The sequence below is a fragment of the Thunnus maccoyii genome, chromosome 3 (genome assembly GCF_910596095.1).
Source record: "Thunnus maccoyii chromosome 3, fThuMac1.1, whole genome shotgun sequence".
Lineage (NCBI taxonomy): Eukaryota > Metazoa > Chordata > Actinopteri > Scombriformes > Scombridae > Thunnus > Thunnus maccoyii.
Genome location: NC_056535.1, coordinates 23,347,182 through 23,365,323, shown reverse-complemented (window position 1 = coordinate 23,365,323; position 18,142 = coordinate 23,347,182). Strand labels below are relative to the sequence as shown.

Genomic DNA, 18,142 nt, shown 5'->3' with positions numbered 1-18,142 from the left:
ATTCTGGAAATTATAAGGTTTGGTATAATTACATTGAATAGTTTAATTGATATATGTGCACACAAACTCCTGCGTGCATGCATGCATGAGACTGAAGCAGTTCTGAATTGTGAATGAAACCTGAGGGTTTGAATATACTTACAGTTAAAAGGGAGACATAGAGTATCAATCGGTTGAGTGGACCAGCTGTGTGTCTCTCTGTCTGCATTTCCTCAAAAAGAGCAGTGGTGCCAGACGCAGGGATCTCACCCACAACCTTAATCTCATGGGAAGTTGACCACAATAACAGTGCTTAAACCACTGAGCCAGCAGGCTACCACTGACATGTTAAGAAAAAGTTCTCATTTTGTTGAGGAGAAATTGATTTGTCTAAAACTAAAGCTTGTAGCTCAGAGATTTGTACATCTTAACTGGCAGTAGGATTAGCTGAAGATGAAAATGAATAATGTGTGTACACAGTGTTTGAAGGAAGAGAGAATCTGTAAGTTTAAGACACAGGAGGCAACACCTGAAGATTGCACTGCAGTCAATGAGAGCATAACAGTGCTCTCCCATCAATTAAGGTTTAGATCTCAAAAACTATAACTGCTATGAGAAATATATTTACATTTTGAAAGAGAGGAGGGTTGTGGCAACATTTTGAGGTATGATATGTGCTTGAAGAGTTAAAAGTGTGGAAGTGAGACATGTTTAGAATTTTTTTTTCTGGTCTAAAAAATGGCTGCTTCAGCCTGTGCCTGATTACATCACACACTGATAAGATCTGAAAACTGCTGTGAAAGCTCTGACATTTGACTTAAATTGCTCCAAAACTTCACATGGCATCACAACACAGAACACAACTTTGAATATTGAAAGTTTGCTGAACGTTTTAAAGTTTGAACGTTGTCTGTAGGCCAACGTACATCCGAGCATGTGAGTCTCAAAGTTACAGAGAGTTTCTGAACTTTCCAACTGAGGCCTATCATTCCTCCAATAGACTGCCATTATAAATTTTAATATTTTAAAAATGTATATAAAGTCACTAGAATATTCTAGAAAATACAAGTAATAGCACACATTGTGGAAACATGCTCAGTATGTTAGAGCTGGGACCGTGTTTCTAGCTGTAAGTGTGTGGAACTTGTTAAGTACAGCTGACGACAGAATAAAAATAATAATACAGAGAACGAAGAACAAAGTGTGATTGCAGCAGGTGCAGTTATGAGTGAGTGAGTGAGCCTACAAATGACAACCATTTTCTCCTCAGATCCCCTTTGTTGGCACTGACCAACCAGTAATCTCAACATTTTCATTCCTTCCCCTCTTTTTCCTCCATCAGATCAGTGCTGCTGGTCAGCAGAGCAGCTACAGCCGAGAGAGACAGACCGCTGGCCAGCGGCCCATTATTAGGAACGAGAAAGGAATGAATTGCAGAGCAAGCCTTCATTGAGAAATGACCAAATATAGGCATTTCATGGATGCAGAGGCTGAGGCAGGGCGATGGAGACATAAACTGGCCTGTTGCTGCTGTTCCCCTCTTCTCCTCTGCACACCCAGGATGATGGCTGCCTCGCCAGCTGGTGGGTGAACACTACACAGCTCACACTGTTTTCCTGCAGCCTTAAACATGTTATGTAAAGAGCAACAGATAGTGTAAATATCCGTCATTGCTGGATGCATAAGCACAGACGTGTGCAGTGATGGTCTTGAAATCAATCTAAATAAGTTGTCAGGAGTCACACGCAGTAGGATTAGAGTGCAAATCCTGTCCTTTAAATCTGGAGATATTGTTTATGCTGCAGGTTGGTTGTTAGCTACGGATACATATCTATATATGGATCTGTATATATTGTGCGTCACTATTATGAGACAGATAGAGCTGAAGTGAAATGGAAATACCTGATTACGGAGATTTCATATAACACATATAACAAATGACAGCAGATTTTAATACACACATTCCTTGATTTATCATATTAAAAAAATATTGCAAAAGGGTTTCGATTTTAAAATTAGTTGTATTTCATTTTCCATATACTGTACATATCAGCCAGGCACAACATCACATCACACTTGTGACTTGTCATTGCAAACATACCAGAGTCTTTTATTGAAGACATACAGGCTCTGTAAGAAAGGCATGTGTAATCAAATATGACAGAGAATCCTTCATTACACAAAACACATCATTATCAGCAGAGTGCCACTCTGATTTTTTTTTTTATCACATTAAATTGCTTTGAAATGACATTCACTTAAAAGTACGGCGCAAATCAACAGGAGGGTTGATAAAAGCCAGTAATGGTTTTCCAAATCCCCAAGGTTAAGACATGTAGATGTATTACATAAAAGTTATGTAAGATATTCAAACACCCAGGCTAGAATTATTCTGCACAAAATATAACGTCAGATACCAAAGGACAGCCATTTGCACTTCCTGATTAAAAAAAAAAAAGTATTATGCAATTATTTTCATGCTAAAACTCTTTCGTCATGCACCAGGATTCCTCTGGGCTGCTTTCCAATCCTTTAAACTCTGCCTGAGATGTCTTGAGATTTGAAAATGAGACGCACAATCAAAGACCACCTTGACCTTTTGTCTTTTCTTTACCCAGATAATGTGATTTTTCTTAAGTCAGGCCGCCATGTTTGTTTATTCCCTGATATTTTCGCCATTTCAGAATTCCCAGTTTGAGCAGATTTACAACTGACAAGTACGGAGTGGATTCCCTCTCCACAAATAAATAAATGGTCAAATTAATGTCCACTATATAATTGATAGACTTTTGTATATTAGAATTTTATAAAGAGTTATTTGAATCTCTTATTAAAGCTCATCATACACTCCCACCATGCTCACATTCAGCTGCATACACAAGCCAACATGTTATATGATCGGCTTCATATCACCTAGTGCAAATAACCAGCAAAGCGTCAATATGAACTGAAGACAAACAATCACAAACTCAACACACTCTCTGCAGTCAGCTAATAGAGACCCCTACGATACTCATTCTCCACAGAGTCCTTTTGGTCCAGTGTTTGAGGGGAGAACTCATAGTGAGGACTTGTCATCCAACCGATGGGCATCTTATGATTCATCTTCTCCATCTGTCCGTCCCACAGCGCAGCGCTTTGACCACATCTGACGGGATTGTAGAGTTTATCTCTGTGAAAACCTGTGGCGAGATGTCTGTTCTCCCTCTTTCTTCTTTTTTCACTTTATATTCCAACAGGAAATATTACTGCAACCACTTTGGCACCGGCACCTGTGTTGGGGAGGGGAGGAAATAAAATGTAAGTATGTCTGAATGCACTTTGGCTGAGCAAATCTATCTAGAAACTCATCTTACGTACCTTCTTGAGTTGTTTCATGTTGCTTCCTCTGATTGAGGCAAGCAGTTGGTCCCTTGAGTTCTTACTAGCACCTGGGCTTTTTCCATCCAGCTTCCTCTGCGACACCGGAGTCAGAGAGTTCCTCAAGCTATCCACATTCAGCATGGGAGGGGGAGGAGGTGGAGGTCCACCCCCAGGAGGAGGTGGAGGTGGTGGTGGAGCCGGACCTCCAGCTCCTCTTTTGGGAGTCAGTTTCGGCGAAGGCATGGGTGAGGGTATGGGAGAAACTTTGGGGGAGACTTTGGGTGAGCTTCTTAGAGATCCTCCTCCGCCCGTCTTGGGCACCTCCAGTGTCCCCTTCTTCTCCCCGTTGGCCTGGGCCTGCTTCTGCTCCTGCAGGCGCTTCTGTCTCTGCCGGTCCATGTTGCGACTCAGTATGTTCGTTGTGGTCATTCTGGGCCCGGCTAACTCGAAGTGGTAGCCCAGTTTCAGCAAGGTGGTGTTATCTTTTAGAATCTTGATCATCTCCATCTCGGTTTTCCCGCCACAGATGTGACGCTGGTTTTGGAAACGGAGCTCGGTGAGTGTGGAGTTGTGTTGCAGCGACTGGATGAGAGACAGGATGCCCTTGCCGGTGAGATGGTTGGAGTCAAGGTTGATACTGGTGATGGTCTTGTTGCTACGCAGCGTGCCAGCGATGGCGTAAGCCACGTGGTCATCCGCTCGGCAGTTCGCCAAAGCGAAGCTCTTAACATGAGTGTTTTTGTGCAAAGCCTCTGCAAACTCGATGAGCGTTTTCGTCTTGATGACCTCTGAGTTGTTGACATTGAGCTCAGTCAGCGAGGGGTCATTGCTTCGAACCTGCGCCATCAGCTCATCAAACATGCTCGAGTCTTCGTCCTCCTCTTCTTCTGCTTTCTTGCTGTTTGGAGTGTTTTTGGCCACGCAGTTGCCAACTTTCTCTTTTTCTTCGACTTTTTTAACTTTTCCTTTCCCATCCTCTTTTTCCTTTTTCTCCTCTACTTTCTTCTCTGTGCTTATCTTCTTGTCCTTCTCTTTCACATGGTCACTGTGGTTAACCAGCTCTTCTCTGTCTGTTCTTTTTTCTGCCTTGTCGTGTTTCACTTGCACGTTACCCTTCATGGACGGCTGTCGCTCGAGTTTGATTTCAGGCTTGGTTTTATCTTCAGCTTTTTTCTCATCTGCTTTAGGTTTCTTCTCCTCTGGTTTACTCTCCGGAGCCTGGACTTCTTGTACTTTGCTCTGCTTCTCCAACATTTTAGAGACGAGTCCTTGTGTCCTGAAGTTCTCTGATCTTCTCTCCTTTTCCTTGCCGACCTCCTTTTCACTCTTTTCTCGTAGCTTTGAGATAATGTCTTTGGTTTTGCTGTCATCTTTTCTCCTGCAGTCCTCTTTCCTCTCCTTCTCTCTGCTGTCGTCCTTTTTGTCCTGTAACTTGGAGATCATATCCTTTGTTTTGCTACCTGTGCTCTCCCTGTCTTCTCTTCTGTCTCTTAGCTTATTGTCCTCGCTTCGTTTCTCTTTTTCACTGGTCCCCTCTTTCACGTCAATCTCTTTGCTCTCCTGCTTCCTGAATCGACTTGAAAGCCGACTTCGCTCCTCTTTCAAAGATTCGGGACCTTTGCTTTTCCTGTCGTCTGCCTTGATATCTTTTTCACTTGACATACTAGCTTGTCTACGTAACCCTACTTTCACGTCGTCATTCCCCTCCTGGCTCAGGCCCATCTTCCTCAGGTATTCCTGCTTCCGGCTCTCCTTCTTTTGCTCACCCTGCAGGAGGACAAATATGAGAGTGATATGGAAGACATCAGCCATTTTGTTAGGAAGTAAAGCAGCTAAATATATGCTAGTACCAAAAGCAAACAATTATAGGGTTATTTTAATCAAAGCTTCTTGTACAGAAGAGAAAATAGTGCCATAAACCAAAATACATCACAGCAGATACAGCAAAAGGCTGCTATCTTGCAGAATTTAAAGACCTCTTTAAAGTCTCAGAATTTTGGATTTATATTGGATATACAGTAAATACATTATAAAGTGAAGCAGAACCTGCTCTTACAGTCATACAGTATATATTGTAAGCCATGTACCATATGATATAACACTAATCCAAGCAAATATTTGTTCAATTACTGTATTCCTCTACTGTAAGACAGCTCTCCATCCATCTGCCCACTGTAAACACACACAGCCTGTCTGACACAATATGGCATGTGTGTTTACAGTCAGCAAAAGGACAAGGAGCCATCTTTTATAGCACAGGGATACATTTGCAGCGGGTAGCTTGCTAAGTGTTTGATTTGTGAGTCTCCATCTGTTTTGCTGTGTGAGGCCGTGGCCCTGGCAGATGTATCCTTAAAAGGCAGTGAGCGTAGGAGCAATCAACCAAGGAATTCCATCAGGCCGGGATTAAGAAGCTCCACAGGGCCGCAGCTCCATCGACTGAAGTGCCTCTCCTTTAAACACAGAAACTGCTAGAAATCTGGTTCCCTGACACTCAGCGGAGGAGGGCTCTGTGTCAGAATGCATTGATGAAAAAACTTTTATGGCATGTCATAGGAATAACAGAAATGCCAGCATGTTTCTCCGCTTGTAAGAGGATGGTTAAGAATGTGAAATGGATGTGAGCAAGCAGGTCTCAGAGGGGAAAACAATATTTTTCCTGGCACACAGGACAACTCTGGGGACGACTATTTATGAGTTGATGGACTCAGGGTGCATGAGGTCCAGTTGGCTGTTTGCTTCAAGCACAATTAAAGAAAACAGCACATGAAGCTATCATTAGAATACCTCGGGACAGTGAGTGTTACGTAATGCTGGTTCTATCACACGTACATTGTTTTAGATTTTATAAACTCTTCTAATGTTTCTTATCTGCATTTTTAACAAAAGCTGCTGGAAGGAGCTCAAATATAAACATTTTAAGACAGTGAAGGGTCTTAAAAACATACAGATTGTGCTTCAGGTTCACTACAAACGCACTCATAGGTGCCACTAAAGCAGAATCAATTTAAGGATTCACCATCATACCTCAAATGACTGTTCCCTCTGACTGAGCCGCCCTTTTGTTCCACTCTCCCGTTGGGCGTCCCGTTTAGCATCCTGGACATTGTTGCTTGTTGGTGGCTGCGCAGATTGGCTCTCCCCTTGGACGATGACCTTCCCATCCTCTGGGTTGATGTCTGGCACTTTCTCCATGTCCTTCTCCAGCTCCTCCATCTCCTCGGGGGAGAGGGTGGACAGCAGGTTGTCCAGGTCTGGGTCCTCACTGACCTGACGACCCGTACGGGTCAGGCCTCTCACCTTTCTCCTGGACATAGTTGCCTAAAATTCTTGGGTAAAGGCTACGCCCGTGGAGAACAGAAGAATTTGATTTCTTTGGAGGTGCTGATGGTGTTAGTGCAGCGTATTCCTTAATTGTAAACCAGATTATTGTGTAATTTCTCTCCTATGGTAAGAGGTTGAGTATTCCCATAAGCCAAAGCTGATGTCCTGCTGTCCTGCCGCGTCCTGCTCACCAAAAAGCCACCAGAGGCATCAATCCTGGTGCAAAGAGGCTAGACTCACGGTCTTGCAGTGAGGGGGTACCAGTGACGAACTGCAAGAGGCTCGCATCATCAAAATGGACTGTGAGGCTGGGACATTCTTCGAAATCCTGTGAAAGTGCATGTCCATATTTAGTTCAGGGTACACACTCCTTTAAAGGTAATGGGAAGGGCTGAAGTTTACAGAGATGCCAGAGCAGAGTTACACAGACTTCCTATTACACAATTCATCTTTATACTGAGTCCCTGATGATTTATTAAGTAATGATTCTAATTTTAACAGCTAAGAATTTCATATTAGATTTTACGCCACAAGATTTTTTCCTATTTTGTGGTTTCTTAAAGAAACACATTCCCATCTTTTTTTGGGGGGGGAGTTGAATTAAAACATGTAGTTTTGTTTTTACAACATGATTTAGGGGGAAACATTATTTGTTAGAAGCAAATCAGAGTTTTTATGTCACAAGCTCATTTTACATGTGCAGTGAAATGCAGGGTGGTGTAGTGTTGAGGCTGAACTTAATGTCTAGTGTACAATAAGGAATAATAATTAGAATAACAGTAAAAATAAGACTTATAACATATATAAATATGTGTATATGTGCAGGTGGACTGTATAATTTTTCAATATATAAAAATGTAAATGTTACAGTTGTGAGGCAAACTATACAATCAAATGTTGTACAGGCTGGAGTGTAAATATATGTTAATATTTTATGAGCATGAATTCATCTAACATATTTAACCTTCTTTGGAGGTAAATATGGACATCTAGTGGTCAAAATGATGTCAACACACACTGACCCCCTTTTAAATGTTGCATAATTATATTTCTTGGGAACATCCATCTCCATTAAAAAATAAAATAAGACACAGCAGACAAATCTGTTTTTACATTCCAAAGTTAAATTTTATGTTAATAGAAATAAAAACTTTTCACTCACTTTATATTACAATGTCATACCATCCATATGACAACAGACAAAAAAAGCCATATCTAGACAAGTTATTTTGCAACTGATGTCAGTTTCATTAAACACACTCATGGAGTTGGTCAGAAGCACAAATTGACAGAAACATTATTGAACAAATGTATGTCAAACTACATGAAAAGCATCTTACAAAGAAAATTCCAGTAATCTCTTTGTGCTTTACAAAGGCTCAACAAATCATTTATGCTGTAAACGAGGGGGGAAATAACTCTCGTCTGATTCATTGCATGGTTCTGCAGTGAGACAAGATACAGCAAAGTCTCGAGGAAAAGGTTTGAGAAAGTCCAGGCTTCTCTGAACAGCACAACGGAACGAGTTTGTTGTGTTTCTAATTATGTGCCTCATTTAACATCGAGGATTAGATGTTCAATACATTTACAATTACATCAACATCCTGCTTTCAGACATCTTACAAAGGGTACAAAGGGCTGTTACTTTCTGTCCCAGATGCTATACTAGACCCAGTTACAGATAAATATACAGGTTACAGGCTCTGACCTCACTGGAACCAAAATCTGGAAGTGAAAATTAAAGTAATAGTTCAACATTTTGGGAAATGCATAAATATATTGTTAGAAGAGAAGATCGATACCATTCTCACTTCTGTACCTTAAATATAGCCTACATATTTCACTCTCCGCATGAAAGCAAATATGTATATTTCCCAAAATGTCTTAACTATTCCTTTAAAGAGAGGTCAACAAAATCTACTTTTTGAATCGTAGTGATTTTTGGCTTTGTAGCTTGTCCAGAAGGTGAGAAGAACCCGTTCACAGTAAAAGGTAACCTCAATAATAATAATAATAATAATAATAATAAATACCAAATGGAAAGATGCCAAAATGCTTAAAACATCATATCTTATGTTACAACAATACAGTTTTAAAATGTTACAATATCATAAAATATTCAGTTGAAGAACAGATTTACAAAATATTTATTTAAATAGTTAATCTCTTTTTTTTTCTCTCTCTCTCTCTTCATGGTTAATTATTGTAAGGCGGGACATTTTGTTTTAATCAAGCAGCATGACCTGCAGCTCCCCTGACCTGATATGTTACAAGAAATAAAACATTTAACATGAATTCCACGGTAAAAACATCCTACCTGGCACATTAGGATTAATCAAGAGTTTTAATTCATTTAAAACTGGAAAAGAAGTAGGAGAAGACAGATGTTTGACTGGGTAGCATGCTGATGTTTGAGATGTTACATTAGAATAATGCAGCTTATGTACTACAAGTCGAGTCAGATAAGAAAAAGAATAGACGAAGAGGCGACTAAAGGCTTCTTACGAGGAGAATCATAAAATCCATTTAGCCATTGCAGCGATATTAAGACAGCTTCACACTGCCTACGATCCAGTTACACCTTATAATTGAGTAAAAAACACGCCTTCCTTTAGCCTCCACCACATTACAAAAGAAACATCAAATACAGATGAAGACATCATGTATTTGGAAAATATGGATCAAGTTGACCTGGAATGTAGCTTCAGGCAGTTATCAATTTATTCAAATTTAACAAAAGTGAGGAAGTATTTTTCCCTTTAATAAATAAAGAGGGAGTCTGTTATCATTTTTGTAAATCCCTTCCGACTCCTCTTCCTCGAGGTAATGAGCCTTGTCGTCAGGTGACACCCTGTCACTGAGGTGAGCGTGAAGTGGCAGCGCAGTGTCGAGACGGTGGCCGGATACCTCCTCACTTTGGGGATGTGTGCGACACCCTCTGTGAAACCCGCCGGGAGCAATCAGGCGTCGGGTCGTGGGAACACAATGTGACTTATGTAAATCCTCCGGAAAAGTAGGACAAAAACACAAAAATAAAACCCCTTAAAGTGCCTCCTGTTAGCTTTCACAGGCGAACCACTGCTAGTCAAATTGTAGTGTTTATTAGTATGTGTGTGTGTGTGTGTGTGTGTGTAAAAGTGTTTGAGTATGTGTGTGTGTGTGTGAGAGAGAGAGAGAGAGAGAGAGAGTGGTGCTGCCTTCTCCTTTTGAAACAGTCATTTCCCTCTGTTGCTGTCGTTTCCCACTCTGTGTATGTGTGTGTGTGTGTGTGTGTGTGTGTGTGTGTGTGTGTGTGTGTGTGTGTGTGTGTTTGTAGACGAGCCCATCAATGACCAGGATACTGAGGTGGAGAGTAAGGTGGAGGGGCTGAAAAATAAAATAAAAAATATTACAGTCAATTTACTTCAGGGATTCTGATAACAATCAATATTTATGAGATCACAAAAGAAGCAAAATGAAATGAAGCTTCATTGCATCTTTGGGAACAGTTTATTGATCATGATATATGTCCAAATACTGTTGATTGTTTTCTTTAGGGGAACCTTTAAAGATTCAGGGAGTCCAGATCTGGACAGAGACACGGGAACAAAGTAGCAGCCTGTTGCAACAACTGAACACAAGTTTGATTCTAAATCTGAGTGTAAAGTCAACAGAAACCACGATGTCATAACGACTTCACACTAAACTGTACTGATGTTATAGCTTCATTAAGTCCACTGTAATCAAAACACACAGAGAGTGAGGCTGTTTCAGCATTAATGATATTTGAGTGAGAAAGCCACTGACTGAAATCACCTACAATTGACTTTTTTAACTAAAAAGACAAATAATAATAGTAATATCATTATATATGTAGTAATAATAACATTAAGAGTAGTGTATAATATTGGTAAAATAATATATAATCTAACTTACAATACCTTATTATAATTCAACCATTATTTATCTATCACTTCCATTATAACTACTTTGATGTTTTTTAGTAAGGTGAGGACAATGTCTCACACATAAATTATAACCACATCAATAAAAGTCACTGGAAGACGTACGTCTTGATGAGACGACTGTGTGTCTACTGGGATGAGTTTTTATCACAAGCTACCAAGGGGTGGCGACAATTTCCACATCAAGTGAATGCAGCATAAAATGTCATGTGTGCATTTGTCTAATCAAAGTAACAGTAACTGAATAGCATGATGCAGCGTGTGCATGTCATCATACATGTGAAGGGATATATAAGGGATATATATATATATATATATATATATATATATATAAATGACAACAGTTAATAAAGAATGACTAAACACTGGCTTAAGGAAGGTGTACATTATAAGTTATATCTTAACTAACTTAATGGTGCAGCCTGTTTTTGCTAAGTTATAGTTTAACTCCATACTGTGCTGTGACTGAACTTACACACAGCTGGTGCAACAGCCTAAAGCCTTGAAGCAGGAGTAAAAGTGTAAAGTTTGATATAATGGTGATAGAGGAAAAGACAACTTTTCACTAGAAGATAATTAACAGAACAGCTTCATCCTCTGGGAGACCTTTCATTCTAATCACATGAATTTCTTGGTAAACTCTAGCTCCAGAATTCCAATTAAACTCAAAAGATAACGAAAAAATAACTAAAATTTGGATTGAATTGCTATAAAGTGGTCAAAATTGGCATTGAACCACAGCCTCAACTCGTCCGACACTGCCAGACTGACTCACTCACCGCCATGACCAGGTGAGTATATGATTGCTGTTCAGTCACCTGCCCAAACAATAACGCCTCTCGGCCAAAGGCAATCAAAGATAGCTATATCAAATTATATTCTACACATAACTAATATAGCAATTCTAACTCATATATACAATAATTCATAGGCTACACAATCATATTCATTTTAAACTAAAAAATGGCTATAACAGGTTGTGTTCAGGTACAGTTCTGGTTATGTGCATAAAGCGCAAGATAATTGCAACCAGTTACGCAGCCTGTGTAGACAGCTGTATTTATCAAAATATAAACTTTCTGTTCCATCAGATGCACAAATGACAGATGTTTTTGTCCACTTATTTTGCAAGAAAATGTATTTTGTTGTGATGGAAAGAAAGGGCTGCTCCATCTTTGAATTCATTAATATCTTATTTTCTTCCCCTAGAGAAGTTTTCATTGGAAAACAAAAACTGTGGACATACTTTTTATGAATTCTGGTCATCTTTTATCTTGTATTTGAAAAATGCAAAATGCAAAAAAAGAGTTGATATTTAGTTTTAAGAAATATTGTTTAATGGACTTTTTGTAAAGACATAATTTTAGCTAATTGTAAACAACTGAAGCGCTGTTTTAGGGTTTTTTGTGGCCTTTGGTGGGGGGAATGATGAAATGTGTGGACTGCATTGTTTGTACTATCTACTGTTTGATGAAATGTAAAATAATGATAAAAAATATATTACCAAAAAAAGCAGCTAAAACACCTTAAATTCAAGCCATTATTCTCTCTGGATTTCAAATCCAAAGGATAATATATCATGAATAGATCCTCTTAGTTTAGTAGTTACTTATTGGCCGCGTGAGTGAATTGAGAGGTTACCAAAAATATGTGTCATTAATAAAAATATGTCTCTCAAACACATTATCAACATAATTTGGACTTAATATCAAGGCCAGAAAGCTTTACAGCACAACTCTTTGGGCTTACCCTGGCTGTATGCAGGATCCATCGGGTGTGGAGGATAAGGTCCGGGCTGCATCATCGGGTACTGTGGGGGCATGCCGGGGTACTGCGGCGCCATTGGATAAGCTGCGTGCGGATACTCAGTGGGTCCTAGTGGTTTTCCATAAGCATCGTACATGGGCTCCACTGGGTAGCTGGCCATGGGGATCTGCTGGGCTGTGGGTCAGAAGAGTACAGACTGTTGTGAAGGGAAACCACAATTGTATGGTTGTGTGGACAAGCTTGAGGTAAAAGAGTGAAGGTTTTTACCATCGTAAGGTGTCCTGCCCCTCTGCTGCCTTCTCTGGTAGAGGTAACAACAAGAGCACATGAAGCAACAGACCATAGTCGCAATGATCGCCACAAACAGGAGAACGGAGGAGGCGATGCCGGCTAAAGTAGTGGGGCTGAGAGGAGAGAACGAAGAGAGAGGAGAGGAGAGGATTTAAGTTACAAAGCTTTTCCCCGTTCTTACTTTGATCATCTAGCCTCATGTTGTTCCTCCCGCTTCACATCTTGCTGACTGCAACTCGCTTTAGAGAAGATTAAAGTAGAGAGGGGCTGTGATGTGAAGCAGTTATTGATTCAGACATGTTGCTTAACCATAGACTGACCCTGAAATCACATCTGAATTCATCACCGACACGCAGCATCTCTCCCTCTACCAGACTCGATTATCTCACAGTCTTGGTGAAGCTACAAAGTCCTCAGTTTCAGCTCAGCCTCCGCCGCCCACTGATCTGATCTCCCATCGGGCTTAATAAGCTGCAGGTTGTCAGCTCGGTAGTGTATAGTGATGGATGGTTTCCAGTGCTGCAGAGGAGAACTGCCATGTAGAAGCCTCTCAGGTATAAGCTTGCTTATTCCGGCATTATCATGATCTCTCACAGGGGATTCCTGTACTAAAAAACACTGAGCGCACAGATAGCTGATGTGATAGAACAACTAATGAGAAGGTATTACACCGTGGGGAGCAAAGCAGAGTCATTTAGTCAAACGCAGCTAATGTTAACAGGCCCGTGTGAGAGTGTCTTGACTCTTTCTTTATGTGTTTATACAATATTTTTCTTCACATTTATATCATCTTGTTCATTACATTATCAGTCCATAATTCAACTACCATCAAGTGATATAACTTTAATATTTACATATACAATATTACCGCTGTTAACGCAGACAAACTTTAACCCACTACACTTATTATTATCATTATTATTTACAAATCTTCCTCATATCATCACCTTATTTGTGATTATTAGTATTTATAGATGGTTTATGTTATACCTTTTATTTTTTTATGCTTTTTCATGTGTATGGTAGATGTATGTATAATGTACAAAGTATAATTTGGATTTGATTGGATTGTCTTTAGTCTTAATGTATTATGGATACAATAAAACAAAAATCATAATTCATCATAATTAATACAAAGTCAAGTGTTGAGATTTAAAGTAAATTATCAAAAAAAAGTATAGTTTTCATGCTTTACTTTGACTGTATTTGTGTCAAAATAATCTCAAGGCCCACTTATTAGCGTCTTTTGGGACTTTCAACAGCCTCTCCTGGTTTTCATCTGCAAATGGAGCAAGCTCACGGCTATACAAGTTCCACAGTTATAATAGGTGACGTGATGACACCGGAGCTGATGAAGACTATGAGAGGCAGCTGAAAATTTCAATAAAGCTTGCAAAGGGACCTTGGGGAGTTCAGGTTATTTTGTCACACAATCCATTCTGCTGTTTTATGAGAATCAATCACTTCAGCTGTTACAGTACATTTATCACACATTATTACTTATTATTACTATATTTCACAATATTTTGTCATTTCTTTGATCATTTGCCTTTAGTAAAATGCTGGCCTGATCTAAACTAATAGTTTTGCCTATAAAACTTCAGAAAATAGTAGGAAAATGACACAAATGTCATGTCAGAGCCCAAAGTGATCAGATAGCTTGTTTTATCCCAAAAACAACAGTACAAAACAAAAAGAGATTAAATTTACAATTATATAACTAAGAGAAAAGCATCAAATCCTCACAATAGAGAAGCTAATACCTGAGAATGTTTGATATTTTTGCTTGATAATTGACTTTAACAATTCAATGATTATCATTGTTGCAGATTAATTTTCTATTGATCAACATATCCATTAATCACCTGGTTGTTTCAGCTTTAGTAAAATGATAAAAATAATGTCCCTACAGCACATAAAATAGGTATTCAAATACATTATTTTAAGAGACAAAGTAGTAAAGTCTGTGTAGAATATACAGTGTACTTTTGGATTTATGTTCATAGACGTGTGTGGACCAAATATCTTTAATACCAAAGTATCCGTCTGCTTTATGGAAATCAAAGATAAATGATTCATAGCCTTGAATTATGAAAACAAACACTAACACTCGGTGTCAAGTAATTAAATGAAAACCCCGCTGCTGTCCGCACCTGAACTGGAAGAGCATGCAGCGTTTCTGCTCCCGCTCTGTGATCATCTTGAAGGCGTCCAGGCAGCAGTAGCGCCGGTGGCAGTTCCCACAGCAGAAGGTGATGAGAGGGCAGTCGAAGCCATTGTGCCAGGTGCCGTTTTTATCCACGTACCACAGACAGTCCTCATTCCCGCTCACTGCGAAGCAAGAGCAACACAAAGTGTGAGGCGAGATGACACTACAGGGGTCGATGATCAGAGGGGGCGAAGAAAAGAAGGACGCCGGGAGAGAGGAAGAATGAAAGAAGCGGCACGTCGGGTTTCAGAGTCTTTGCCGCAGAAATCCATTTTCTATTTTTGTGTCTCTCAGTCATACAGACATGCTGTTGTTTCTGTTCTGGTCACACATTTTCACAGTGAGACATTTCTTGACTGCTCACTTACAGATAGCGCTTTGTTCTGCCTTCAGGAGAAAACAAATATTTATTTTGAACTCTTCTTTTTTTTTATTTTTTTACATGTTTCTTATTCCAGGCCAAACACAGTTGGAATGGATTATTCAACAGTTCCCTGAGACAGAGGTTGAAAACTGATTAGGGCTCAAGCAAAGTACTCAGGAGATTTAGAGGACTTGTCAGAAATAGAAAACAGTGCAACCAACACTTTTGTAAATTATTATTAGTTAATATGCCATTTATTTTTTCTATAAATTGACTGTTTGGTCTATAAAACATCAGTCAACAGTAAAAAAAAAAAGTTCCTACACCCCGAGGTGACATCAACAAATTTCTTGTTTTGTCCGATTAACAACACAAAACCCCAAAAGATTCAATTTACTGTGATGTAGGACGAGGAAAAGCAGCAAATGATCACATGTGAACACCTGGTTGCATCAAAAGTTTGACACTTGTGACCTCAACAATCAAATTTATTATCTATTATTAATCGACTGATGGTTGTAGCTCTAATTCATTTGAATGTTTTTTTTTAGTAAAATCTAATCAACACATGAACACGTGGAGTAATAAGACTCAAACCTGTGATGTTATGGCTCTATGGAGACTGTGGTTCACATAGCGGTTGAGAAAGATATGCCGTCTTTCATAAGCACAAACACATATAAACCCCTAAATTTAGGTGTAGAGAGTCCATATAATTCTGTTTCCCACAATGTGGAATTTAAGGCTCACGAAATTACAGCCTGGACGCAACAGGCTGCTTAAAGTCACACCACCTTTTACATTAAATATGAGTTTTCCTCAGAGTATCTTGAACTATACAATCTGAGTGTATACTGTATGTAAATAAAACATAATTAAAGTCAGAGAGCTGCTTTTCCTTGTTGAACTGATTTTTTTAAGTATATTAAACTGAGAGAAGCTCCATTAAAGGATATCTTTAGTGCAGTGTCGAGCCAAGATCGGTATAAACTTGGCTCCTGAACCTCTTAAGACTAATTTTGGATGATGACCTTTTGACTGCCGGTATCCACAATACTCATCTTGCACTCTGATATTGAAAAAACATTTTATCTCTGCTGATAGTGTTGCTTAGTTAAGTTGTTAACACTGCTGCATGCAGCAAGCCTGAAAAGATAGGTTCACTGGTGATATCCGGTGCTGATATCAACAGCGAAAGAGGTTTTCCTCGCTGTAATCACTCCTCCTGTTCATACTGGCTATTAAAAGATCTCCTTCAAAATTCACTTTCAGTGTAAGTGATGAGGGCCAAAATCCACAGTGCCCACATAGTCTTTTTTTTTTTTTGTTGCAAAAATGCATCTAAAAGTTTATTTGAAGCTTATATGAGGCTTCAGCAGTCTGAGTTAGTCATATCAAGTGGATTTCTGCCACGTTTAAAGTATTTTTAGCAACAATTTCCCTCTTTGTGTTTCCTCAGTGTTTCCCTCTTGAGCTGCATTGGAAGTATAGTAACAAAAAGAGGAACTTTAGCACTTGATTTGACTCATTTGGACGGCTGAAGCTTCATATTAGTTTCAAATAAACTTTTAAATACGTTTTTGCACAGAAGGAAGACTGTGGATTTTGTCTCCCATCACTTACATTGTAAATGCATTATGAAGTGATCTTCTAATGGTCAGTATGATCAGGACTATAGCAAGAAAAACCTGTTTCAGTGTCCATTTGGGCACCTGACTGTTGTTTTAACACATACTTGAAAACCTGAAAGTAGTTTGTCTCACTGATATCTAGCCTTTTAATGACGATTCAATAAATACGCTGGGACAACAACTATAATGTAAACTGAGATGGAAACACTTGTTGTGATGATATAGCATAATGCTTAACTTTATATGTTGCCATGCAATGATGATTTGAGCAAACTTGGTGCTAAAATGTCAACAAAAACACGGTGTTATCATATAATTTACAGTACAAACGCTTGAATTATTCGGGCTGGGCTGTTGAACTATTGTGGTGTAAATTGCAAGCTAGCAAGGCGATTTTTTTCTTCATATTTAAATAACAAATGCTTTAAACAAATATAAAAACCCGTTAGACTGGCTCACAGAAAGAAGACACAATGGCTCACTAACGTTAGATAGACAAACAGCTAAATGTTTGGACGGTTTGAGTTTACAGGCCTGAAAGAAACATCGAGGTTAAAAGCACCCCGCAGGTAAACAGCCAGGAAAGCAGCGTGATATCATGTTGAGGATGCGGGGAGATGCGGGGACTGACAGAGTCTTGTGTTAACTGATAAATAACGGCCGTGCAAGAGGGCAGAACAACACAAAAGGGGCTCAACCGTTAAACCGTAACCGTTAGCTAGCGGCGCGGCCTGGATGGAGAGCCATAATCTTACCCTGAGAAGTGCAGAGGACGACAGTGAGCAGCCACAAAGCCGACGAGATAACAGACATGTTGCCCGTCGGAAGCATCATCCTCATCCAAAAAAAAAAAAATCAAGCCGGGCGAGAACAATATTAAAAAAGAGCAGCTGTGGACTAACAATAATCTGACTAACGGTCGCCCTCAGACATTATCCTTGCACGGGAGACGGGACGGGTCTGACGGTCGGTAATTTATCCGTCGAAATGACACATCGCGGCTGTGACGCTGCTCACCCGGGACCAGCAGGGTGATGCGTTCACAGACCGCTTGAAACGTCGGAATAAAAAAAAAAAACAGGTTCATAATGTTTCAAGTCTGTCTTGAATAGCGAAATATTAAACACACATCCAGGGTTGCAATTAACAGATATTTTCATTATCGATTAATCTGCCCATTAATTGTTTTGTCAATAAAATGTAAGAGAATAGTTGATAAAAAAAAAACACATAAAAGGTGACATCTTCAAATGTTTTGTCTGATTGACAG

At 39.5% G+C, this 18,142-nt stretch overlaps 2 protein-coding genes across 2 annotated transcripts; both read right to left on the bottom strand.

Moving 5' to 3' along the window:
- Positions 1-1,984: 1,984 nt before the first annotated feature.
- On the bottom strand, positions 1,985-6,960 carry lmod1b (leiomodin 1b (smooth muscle)). The gene is made up of 3 exons (XM_042406493.1): positions 6,370-6,960; positions 3,340-5,109; positions 1,985-3,251 (listed from the first exon to the last, which is right to left on the bottom strand). Exons 1-3 carry the CDS (start codon positions 6,655-6,657, stop codon positions 3,225-3,227), a joined length of 2,085 nt encoding a protein of 694 aa, XP_042262427.1. The 5' UTR covers positions 6,658-6,960; the 3' UTR covers positions 1,985-3,224.
- A 1,723-nt stretch (positions 6,961-8,683) lies between these two features.
- Positions 8,684-17,903, bottom strand: shisa4 (shisa family member 4). Its single transcript, XM_042407719.1, has 5 exons — positions 17,628-17,903; positions 14,822-14,999; positions 12,645-12,781; positions 12,360-12,551; positions 8,684-10,032 (listed from the first exon to the last, which is right to left on the bottom strand). The coding sequence occupies exons 1-5, from the start codon at positions 17,710-17,712 to the stop codon at positions 9,992-9,994; spliced, it is 633 nt and encodes a 210-aa protein (XP_042263653.1). The 5' UTR covers positions 17,713-17,903; the 3' UTR covers positions 8,684-9,991.
- Between the last annotated feature and the right edge of the window lie 239 nt (positions 17,904-18,142).

Bases quoted from the DNA above. Each gene is read 5' to 3' on its own strand.
- lmod1b (XM_042406493.1), bottom strand. From the start codon at position 6,657: ATGTCCAGGAGAAAGGTGAGAGGCCTGACCCGTACGGGTCGTCAGGTC. The intron at 5,110-6,369 runs GTATGATGGTGA...GTCCTCCTGCAG, and splicing joins AGAGGGAACAGTCATTTGAG to GGTGAGCAAAAGAAGGAGAG. The intron at 3,252-3,339 runs GTACGTAAGATG...TCCCCAACACAG, and splicing joins ACATGAAACAACTCAAGAAG to GTGCCGGTGCCAAAGTGGTT.
- shisa4 (XM_042407719.1), bottom strand. From the start codon at position 17,712: ATGAGGATGATGCTTCCGACGGGCAACATGTCTGTTATCTCGTCGGCT. The intron at 12,782-14,821 runs GTGCGGACAGCA...CTCTCCTCTCAG, and splicing joins TGCATGCTCTTCCAGTTCAG to CCCCACTACTTTAGCCGGCA. The intron at 10,033-12,359 runs GTAAGCCCAAAG...TTTATTTTTCAG, and splicing joins GGATCCTGCATACAGCCAGG to CCCCTCCACCTTACTCTCCA.